Source organism: Rhea americana, unplaced genomic scaffold (genome assembly GCF_003343005.1).
Source record: "Rhea americana isolate MKP2758 unplaced genomic scaffold, rheAme1 scaffold_256, whole genome shotgun sequence".
NCBI lineage: Eukaryota > Metazoa > Chordata > Aves > Rheiformes > Rheidae > Rhea > Rhea americana.
In genome coordinates, this window is record NW_028186375.1 from 987,992 (window position 1) to 998,605 (window position 10,614).

The window sequence follows — 10,614 nt, forward strand, 5'->3', positions numbered from 1 at the left end:
CTCCTCATAACCCAGAACTAGCAAGGAAGCTCCTTATGTTCACACTACAGGAACTGGGGATGACAGTGACAGTTTCCCCATCTCTTATTGATTCATCCAGCCCAATCTAGAGTATCTTGTGTCTCAAGCTAGGTGGCCRACCGTAATACCAAAATAAGATGGATTATGCTAATTAGGACCGTCTTACTGTGGCAGAGACCTTAGATGGCCTGTATACCTTTAATGATAACACTGCTGCTGGAGCCAACATAGGAGGGTCCAGTCATGAGTCATCCGATGTTCTTGGAGTTCTTACGGTGTGGATTTTTGACATAGCTTAAAATCTGCTGCGCATCATTTCTTAGATGTCAGCATTTTACAGTGTTATAAACACAAATTTAGCCACCTAAGCAGTAGCGAATTTAGTGCTTTCAAGTGTCCTGTAACGTCAGCTTTATTTACCCTTATGCAGACTTTCTCAGTTTTCCTTGGTTACAGTGCTGAGAACTGAGGTTAATTATTCCCTCTCTGCTTTAGAGGAATCTCTCCTTACTGATGTTCTGCTCAGAGCCTCCACAGTTGTAGAAGCTGTTGTACATGCTGATTTTTGAGGAGAGTATCCAGAAYAGAGCTTACCAGAACTGATGGTTTCCTTTGTTAAGTCCTAAATGCTTGAAGCTGAGGTTCTTTCCTTCCGCTCCTCCTCCCCAAAGATGCTCTAAACACTATGTTGATCAGGGTGTATTATCACTGAGATATACTCTCAGGCACAAGTAGGCAGRCAGCAGAAGGGGTTGAAACCCCTTGTTCCATCTTTGTTGCCCTCTTGTATGTAAAGGATCTTATTGCTCAAAGTAGGTCTGTAAGTAAGGCTATTATCAACATCCTCATTAAAAAAAAAAAAAAGCTAGTTTTGACTCTTTCATTGACATTCGTTGCTCCAACTTTTACTACTCTTCAGTACGGTGGATATCAGCACAGAGTAACACATTCTTGCTAGTGGAATTGCTCTCTGCTCTGCCCAATACCATATCCCTGCACTGAACAGCTCACGCTCAGGACTGTGGGGAGGGTCTGATGCCAGAGCAGAAACTTGCTCCTTTGATATTTTYCATTCTGGATTACTTTGCTTTACTTAGCAAAGCTTGTGAGACCTTTACTCTTCATTCCATACAAGGCCCTGGTTTGAGAAGTGCATTTTTAGATTTCCTGTGCCAAGCGCAGTTCTTGTGTACTGCTTTCAAAGTAAGGCTGAATGTAGCTAGTCTGCAGAAAGTCTGCTACTTTCCTTGCCACTGTGAGAAGCCTCACCCAACGGTCTCATCAAGAAGCCCCCAGGATGAAATCACTGAGTAGCTAACTGTATTTTTAATAACAGTATTTCAGGAGACCTTGTCTTGAGTGCTTTAGCATAAGCTGAGTCAAAAAAAAACTAAGGGCCTGACCCGGTGACCACTGAAGCTAGTGAAAATGTTCCTTTTGCTTTCAGGCCGTAGGAGTAGGCCTGAGTAGGATCATTAGAGCAACTGTTAGTTAAGAGTCTTTGACTCCTCCATAAGGAGGAGTATGTGAAACTATGCTATTACCTTTCATTTATTTTGTCATAACCTGTTTAATCTTGCAGACTTCTGGTGCTATTTCTAAACTGCCTTTCATCCCAGAATGCTGCTTTGGGATACAGTTGCAGTTCTTAAAGTGACAGCATATGCTTTCATTACCTTTTTTCTTTCTCTCATAGTATTTCAACTCTAGAAGCTGCCAACTAGTGCTTGGAGCTGGTGCATTGCAAGTTGTTGGTTTGAAAACAATCACTACGAAAAATCTAGGTATGGATTTTTTATTTAAAATGTCAAATCTCGTTCTTCTGGCTGTTTAATAAAAGCTAAATATTTAAGATAAGTTATATCTGTGTTGTGCTGTACATAGAAGGCAGAGGGTGATGCAGCTTTGATAGTAAAATATAAATAAAAGCTTATGATCTTTCTGTTTAAGGGGTGCACTGGAATGCATCAAGTTCCTTTGCTGTCCATCAGATCACTTTAAATATAAAGCTTCACTGTGTTACATGAAGGAAATAAAAGAGCCAACATACGAGTCAATGGGTTTTCCATTAAAATATTTTGACTGTGGTGAGATGGAGTTACTTCTTCAGTGGTGGCTTTGGCGTGCTTGGGAGCTGCGTAGTGTTTGGAGCTTGAGATTGGAATGACATAGGTAGAGGCATCTAGCTGGAGTCCAGCCTCCCCATGCATTTCACTGAGCTGGGCTGTCCTCTCTGCCCATGTTCCCCGTGTCTGCATGTGCTCAGGGCCCAAAACAGCAAGTGAGCATTTAAACTGAAGTTTGTCTCTTAAGCTATTTTATACAGAAACTTTTGAATCCTGGATGTGAATAGCCAGGTGCTGCTCTTCACTGGGCAACTTCCTCCAATGGAGAGAAATGTGTTTTTTTTTTTTTTTTTTACAACATTAAATTTTGTTAGATTGTTATAACTTATGTTAAAGGAAATGCAATCTATACCAAATTATTGTTCTTAAAATAATTATTTTTCTCTCTTGCTTCTGGATTTACAGCTCTTTCTTCACGTTGYCTACAGCTAATCGTACACTACATTCCTATTATCAGGGCTCATTTTGAAGCTCGACTGCAGCCAAAACAGTTCAGCATGCTCAGGCGTTTTGACCACATTACGAAGGTAATTCTTTTGGCATTTTCTAATTAAACTGTAAGTTCTGCTTTTCAATTGTGCTCTGAAGAATATGAATGCCATTAGATAGTAAATAAAACCTGGTTTCTTTTATTACAGGATTATCATGACCACATAGCTGAAATTTCAGCAAAGCTCGTAGCCATAATGGATAGCTTATTTGACAAACTATTATCCAAGGTAATGATTTATGGAAATAATTATGCACTCTCTAAATTGCTTTTGGATGTCTCATTGTATACACTGTAGATGTTTCAAATGGAGTCTAAAATTTTCCTATTCAGGAGTTGTTTGAATGTCTTTAAACTGTACATGCACAAGGCTCTGTGCTGTGCTTGTGAATGTGTTTTCTCCTAACATTCACCATCTGGGTCTTGGTTCACCCTCACCTTCAAAAATCAAAACAAAACAAGTGTTCATTTATTCCACCTCCAGTATGCTTTGGCCGGTGCGGATGCTATAGTGCTTAGAAATTTAAGTGCTCTCCTACGCTGGGCSGTTTTATCACCTGACAGCTCTGGTAGTCAGGCTGCTGCCTTTAAGGGCCAGCTCTCATTTCCTGCTCTTGCCAGTGGTGCCTCTTTGGAAGCTGGGAGCATGCGATTTCCTGCAGCTGAGGAAATGGCAAGGCCTGCTGAGGAGGCACAGTTTTGTGAGGGGAAGGACTGGCCCTTCAGCCGGACTGCAGGCCGGGCGATTGCGAGTCTGTGCTAAGGGGTTCCTGCTCTRTAGCTGTCCCGTGAGGTGCTCAGGTGCTGCAGCAAGCTCACCTGAGAGGCCCGGGGTTTGGCAGTTTATGGGGGTTGTTTTGCATGCTTGTCAGCCGAGAAGGCTGCTCCTGAGCTGAATCTGGTTACCCTTACTCACTTTGAGGCAAAACATCTGCATTCCTGGGGTTTATGAAAAGGCTCTGCAGCAAGATAGGACTATTCTGGGCCTTTATGGTTAAAAATACATAAACTTTTAAAGCTTATGTTTTACTTTGGGTTTTCTGCCTCTCTTTTAAGCTGTTTCATGAGGGGAGGGGGAAAGATTAATTCTTCAGTGACAGATTTGATTGGTTTGGACAAACCTGTTCCTTTTAGCTACATTTACATTATCTTCTTTTTGAGTCGCTTATTTTAGAAAGTAACTTTTTCTAAGGACTATATAGAATGCCTGTTCTGTAAAGTAATGTGCCTTTTTGAACTCTTTTACTGTTATCTCTTGAAAATAAAAGACAAATGCTAAAATTTAGATCCTGGATCGTAAATATGTTAGCCTACAACAAGCCAGTAACACCACTTTTCTTCTTGAGTGTAGTCTGTAAGTGTCTATCCCTTAGTATTCCTTCCATCTTTCAAGCCAGTTTTCTCCTGAGCTGACAGGAGATGTAAACTGAGAATATTTCTGTCCTTAAGAGCTCTTAAAGACTGAGTGAAACTGCCAGGCTCATGTGAATGCAACCTACAGAGTTCAGGAGAGGAGAAGACCATGTGTTGGTTTGCCTCCCTTCCTCACATTTCCCCTATATGGGCCTGTCTTGTTCCTGAAATAACAACATGTTGGCAGTGAAGATGTCGAAGAACATAAAAACATAGGAAATTTGCAAATGAGCATGTTAGCACAACTGTATTGGTATCTTTGTTTTCGTAGGTTTTTGTCAGGGGTCCAGATATTTGAGTGACTTGTGGATAAGAGTGGTCACCTACCTTAAAGTGTGTAAATCTGAAAAAATGTGCGAGAGTTTCATGGCAGTGTGATGTCCAGCATGCTTTAAAAGCAAATTGCATGTTCTAGAATCACACTGCTTTGTACCTTTTGGTGCARTAGATGTGACACTGACCTGGTACATGGGTAATCTGGACAAGTGACTTGTGCTTCTCCGAGCACTGCTTTGCTTTGTGAGCTCTGTGGGACAGGAACTGTGGTTAAACAGTCTGGCCGTGAGGGCCGGGCTCTCAGCGGAGCGTTTCACAACAGCACGAGCAATTCCCGGCATCTGTCTTGCAGCTTTAGCCCAGAGGTAGAACAGGCATAGGGGTTTAATTAAAAAAAAAGGGGGGGGGGAGGGATTTTTTAAAGGGGTAGGTTTTTAAAAAGGGATAAATGCTAATGGAAAAATTCAGGTGACATTTTTAGAKTCTCTTGGAGCTTGCTGTCCTGTGACTGTTCGGATAGAGGAGCAGTAAGTTTAGGTCTGATCCCTCATGATATTAATTGCAATTGACCTTAGCTGGAGATAGAAATGTCCAACAAATTGCAGGGCTGGAGCTCATGTTTCTTTTTGGTGCTGCTTTTCTCCAGTCCTAAAGGGGAGGGTGATTTGCCGGCAGTCGTGCAAGAGCCCTAGCTGCAGCTTGGCTGGTTCCCTTTGGGTTTACGACTTGCTRGTAAATTTTAAACGATACATTGCCGAACCCTGGTAACATCTTGAGGCGCAGTCCTGCATGTTGTGTAGTGCTCTGGTTGTCTCACTCCACCCATGGGGCTTGTGGAGTAGTAAAAACTATTTTTGCTGCTTCTCCTGTTAGAATTAGGTCATTGGTTTGGCTTTTCCTTAAAGAGTTTCTCAGTAACCTGTTCTTTTTTCTTTTTTTTCTTTTTTTTTTTCCTTTCACGCTGAGGTAAGCTATGTTCTCTTTTGCCATTCAGAGTAGCATCAGGGAAAGCAGTCCCTCCCATGTGTCTGTCAATTTATTGTAGTGATTCAGCTGTTTCCCTCAGAGGCTTGCACAGGTCAGTGGAAATATCAGAGTCTYCTTTCCTAGGAAGGAAGATGCTGAAAGAGACCTACCAGCATTTAACCCAGGCCTGTGCTAGCACAGCCTCTGCAGAAGATCTGATTTCACTGTTGTCACTGGTATAGTTTTTCTGAGTACTTCTAATGTCACGCTCAGATCTTCCCTTTCCAGGGTAGGAACAGAAGAATTTTATTCTCCTTCTCTTGCTGTCTAGGTGTTTTTCAGTGTCTTGTTTCTCAGATCTCAGTCACTGTAAGAAAAAGGATATTTCTCACTTTATTTTCACAGGAATTTCTGCAGAATTTTTTGTTTGTTTGTTTTCTGTTTCATCAGTCCCTTGTTTTCTGTTTCATCAGTCCCTTGGTCCGTACTGAGTTTTCGATATTCTGCTTCTTTATGCTTTTCTTTGACCAGAAATTTTGATGTATATGTCTTGGAGAAATAATTTATTATGGTGAAATACTGAGGGACATATACATAAGAGAAAATTTTCTGTCTCATTGACTCTAGTGAGAATATAGACCGAAAGAAGAGTGGGCCAGCTAACAGGACACACAGCATGAGTCTGTTTACTTGTCACATTAATTATTCCATCTGTATCTGTAGAAATCATGCTGCCTCGTACAAGGCAGATGTTTGGTCCAGTAGGTGTAATGTTGATCTGGTGCATAGGTAATTGCCATAGGGTAATGGAAACTAACCAAAAATAATGAGCAAAGTGAACCGATTAAAACCTAATGAAGATAAATGGGTGAAGTTGGGAGATGCTGGAGTTRCATACTAGTTTGAACGGTAGTGTTTGCAGACAGTAAAGCAGAAGTGCTAGAAGGTTGTGTAATGCTAGTCCTGGGGTGAAAAGCAACAGAATGTGGCCCTGTGAGCATTTCATTYGTAATATGTAAAAAATGTCGTTAGCAATTCAGGGCTTCAGATTGTTTTTAGAAATTCCCCTATATAAACTGTTCTAAGATGGTAGAAAGGAATAACTATTTTTGGTTTTATTTACAGTACGAAGTGAAAGCTCCTGTTCCTTCAGCATGCTTCAGGAATATCTGTAAGCAAATGGCGAAGATGCATGAAGCTATATATGATCTCCTTCCCGAGGAACAAACTCAAGTGAGTATTTTTAGTATTTTTGAGATTTGTTTAACACCCTCAATGAACTCGCACATATGAACTCTAACAAGAGAGATTTCTGCTTTATTTAGGCAAAAACATCTTCCTCAAGTCTTTGCAGAAAATGCACATTAAAAGGGTTGACTGTAGCAATGCAGTCAGCTGGTCTGAATGGCAGTTCAAGTTTGGATGAGAATCTGGGGAGAACAGTGAGGCACATGGATCGATTRATTCCAGCCCTTTGAGCTGCAGCTGAATGTCTAGAGAGGTGGATCCTCAGTTCAGGAATGAGTGTTGAAATTCCACACAGATGGCAGCCCTTTGTGGCTCAAAGGCAGCCCTTCTAGGGAATGGGTTTGAGGTCCCTAAATACGGAGTCAAGTCTTACTAGATGTGTTTCCCCTCCRGCAGTTAGTGCTTCTGCAGAGCTGTAACTAAGGATGGGATCACTGATATAGTCATGGAAGGCGCTTAGTTGTAGTTTCTCTTTTATGCTCAATTAGATGGTCCCTTCAAACTATTTTCTGCAATTTTTCTTGGAGGGGAAAAAAAAGAAGCCTTTAATGTAAGGTTCATAGTCATAGTACAACAAAAGGATTCACTTGCCTTCTAGCGTTAATATATGCTGCTAGGTGCTTCAGACAATAGGGAAGAAAAATTCATGCTCCAGAGTGTGTCCTCTAAATGCAACATGTAACAAACAGATGAGGGTGTAAACTGTCCTGCCTGCCATGACATATGTACTGTGAGTGGCGAGAAAGCTCAGGACTGGCAGAARGAAAGACAACATGGTTTACAAGAACAAAACTGAAGTTTAGTGACTTAAAACGTTGTTTGCAATGTATTTCTTCTTTGTAGGCAATGACACAAGTATGGGGATGGTTCCTTATTCTGGTTCTGTGGTTTCTTCTAGATGTTGTTTTTGAGAATTAATGCAAGCTACAAACTTCATTTGAAGAGGCAGCTAGCCCACCTAAATGTAGTCAATGATGGAGGACCTCAGAATGGGTATGTTTGGGTGCCTTTTACTGCTTAATTTAAATGAAGAATTTTGGTCTTTGCAAGAAAGCTGTGGTTGCAGAATGCAGCCACGCTCCATGTTTAAGTAGGTCCAGTTTGACACTTGGAGCTATAYGAATGCCGTGAGCTTGGCAATAGATTGGGAGTTAAGTCCAACCACAGACTTGTCCTACCACAGACTTGTTGCAAGACGTAGGTGGGTTTCCTCGTTTTGCGGATTGTCATTCTCCTTTTATGAGAGCAGCAGCCAGAGCTTAATTTGCAAGAATTGTGTGATTCACGAAGCAATTTTCAAATGTGGATGATGAGTGAAGGTGCCAGCACAGTACAAGTAAGAAAAAGGAATATTTCATCTGTGCAATGGCAGCTTTTACACATAAATTACGGAGTTTTACCCCTTTCTTGTCCCAATACAACCCTCTATCACCAAACAGATAGGTGGCACCTCTCCTGCGAGGGTGTACTTTGAGGTGCTGGGTGGCAGATACAGTCAGAAAGCAGCATAGCATCTTCCAGACCAAATCCCTGTTTTAAGTTGGAGTATGCCTTGAATCATAGAGCTTTTTTTTTAATCCTTTCTAGTGAGCTGGGATGTTTATTTGCAGTGTATCAGGGGTGAAATTTGCTAGGCTAACCATGTGCCCAAAATACTGTCTTAGGTTGAAGAAAACAGAGAAGGAAGTTTATAAATGCTTTCAAATGTTGCTAGAGTAAAGAGGAGTTTTGGTTCTGCTCCATTTATTTTTTCATGTCCTGTTAAGCTTATTCATCCTTGTCCTCTATGTGTAACAGTTCATCTGGAGAGCAGAGAGTTTTCTGTACTTCTCGCGGTGTATTTGCAAGATAACACCAAGGTGCTTGTAGTACTTATTAAGATATTTGTGAGCCAACAAGCTTAATGACTGGGCGTGAGGCTGCAGCAGCCCAGGCTGGAAAGGAGAGCACGCAGCGTACGTTCCTGGAGGGTCTCTCGCTGGCGCCCGGCGCAGTCCTGAAACACGTGCTGTGCTGTCCCTGTTCCGAGCCGTGGTTTTTGCCTGCTGCTCGCCACTGGGTGGCCTGAACAGACCCCTTTTTGAGAGAAGGGTCCAGGCAGCTGTTTTGCTGATCTGTTGGCATTGTATTTCCCAGTACAGAGTCATTCCTTGCTGTCCCCAGTGTCTGTAACCTGCAGCTATGAACAGTAAGGCCTTTCGAGTCCTTTCTTCTGCGGCAGCAGTTACAGAACACTGGTCTCTGGGAGTGTGTAGGTAGTGCTAGAGAAGAAAATTGACCCTAATTCCAGTGATGTTTTTCTAGCAGTTTTCATTGACCTAGTTTTTAACTTGTTTCTTTTTCTGATTCTTATCCTGTTCTGAACTGCTTGTTTCTCTAACAATGGTTTAAAAAAAGAAAGTCCAGTTCTGTGAATCCTGGTTAAATTTTTACTATGAAAATACAACTGCTGTTCCTACATCTTCCTACTAGCTAAGTAGGGACGGCATTATCGTGTTTCTCTCATCCTATGGTATGTTTCTACAATGTACGAGGGCTTTTAACGCTGGATAAATCGTTAAGCATGCAGTGTAACTGCTGTGCTGATTGGTTGCTATTATGTTAAACATCCAGAATACGGAAGTTGACATTGCAATAATTAATATGCCAAGTTACAATGGAATCAGGATCTTAAATTGTGATGAGATTGGAAATACTGCAGAGAATAAGTTTTAGACACCTAATTCCTGTTGAGGTTTTTCAAACTTGCGTTGTTTTACATCCCCTCCCTGTAACAAGCTTTACATCTAGCAGTTACCATTGTAAGTCAGTCGTGTACTATCATCAATCACTCTTGTGAGATAAACCTTGTTTTAAACTGATATTTAATACAAATGTAATTCACTCTAACAGTTGAACTTGTGTGCTCAGTTCTTCTTTTCTTTTCTTTTCTTTTTCTTTTTTTTTTTTTTTCCCCTTTCCTTTTCCTTCCCTCTCCTGATCAGCCCAAGCTGATCTGACAGGCTCAGGTGCTAATCATGTTGTTTGTTTCAATACAGACTGGTGATGGCAGATGTAGCCTTTTACACTGGAAACCTTCAAGCTCTGAAAGGCCTTAACAACTTAGACCTAAACATGGCTGAAATTTGGGAGCAGAAGAGGTGATAATCCACCGGAGCAGGCGTTTGGCCCTGACAACAGACCAACTTTCTTCTTAGGAGCTTGATGACTGTGAGGTGAATACTTAAGAACAGAGTCCGAGAAAGGGCGCTATTGATAGTTGGAGAAACTAGATTCAGTGAGCTGCAGGGAGTGATCTTTTCAGTGTCCTTCAGCAAGAAAGAAGTGATCAGCTGTCTGTGCAATGTTTTTCATTCTCTCTGGAAACAGACTCAGGTTTCTTTGGACCAAATCCAAAAAAACACATAGCTGTAACACAGCTGTAGTTGTCTAGAATGCTCTGTATATCTTTATATTAAAAAGATGCTTTGCATTTCTTCTAGTGCAATGAAATTCACATGGTGTCCCACCTTATTTAATGATGGTACAATATAAAAATCTTGCAGTTGAATGCTGTAGAAAATGTTTTTCTCTATGACACTATGCTGTTCTAAAAATTATTTTTATACGGAACTTTATATAAATAAATGTCTTTTTGATTGCTTGCATTTAGGATTCAGATTTGTTAGGGAGCAGTCCTGTTTCAGGGTATTTCTCACAGCTGGGCTCTAAACTGCCATCTGAAGACACAATTTTCTAATAATTGTCTGTTTGCTTAAGCCATTATCTAGCCCCACAATAGACTTTAGAGATTCTAATCATTAGTAAAGATAACAGTGGGCTTTCTGTGGAATTTTAAGGTAGTAAAAAGGCTGGTATACAGAGCGCTTCTTCCAGCTTCCAACATAATGATTAGGCTCTGCCACTTATAACTAGGGTAGGTACTTCACAGTAACTTTTTCAGTACTTTGCCAATTCCTCCACAATGGTAAAGACTCAAAACAGTGTATATAAAGACAGACAGAAGGAGGGCAGAGCAAAGGGCACAGAAATCATTTTGAAGTTTTTAGGCTGCTGTACACACTGTTAAAAAAA

At 41.1% G+C, this 10,614-nt stretch overlaps 1 protein-coding gene across 1 annotated transcript in view; it reads left to right on the forward strand.

The window, feature by feature from the left end:
* VPS54 (VPS54 subunit of GARP complex) overlaps positions 1-10,602 on the forward strand; it is a 49,971-nt gene extending 39,369 nt beyond the window's left edge. The window contains exons 18-23 of the mRNA XM_085307276.1: positions 1,718-1,805; positions 2,553-2,674; positions 2,786-2,866; positions 6,418-6,525; positions 7,439-7,533; positions 9,579-10,602. Of these exons, the coding sequence (XP_085163402.1) occupies positions 1,718-1,805; positions 2,553-2,674; positions 2,786-2,866; positions 6,418-6,525; positions 7,439-7,533; positions 9,579-9,684 (600 nt within the window). The 3' untranslated portion in view covers positions 9,685-10,602. The remainder of the gene's footprint in view (positions 1-1,717; positions 1,806-2,552; positions 2,675-2,785; positions 2,867-6,417; positions 6,526-7,438; positions 7,534-9,578) is intronic.
* Positions 10,603-10,614: the final 12 nt, after the last annotated feature.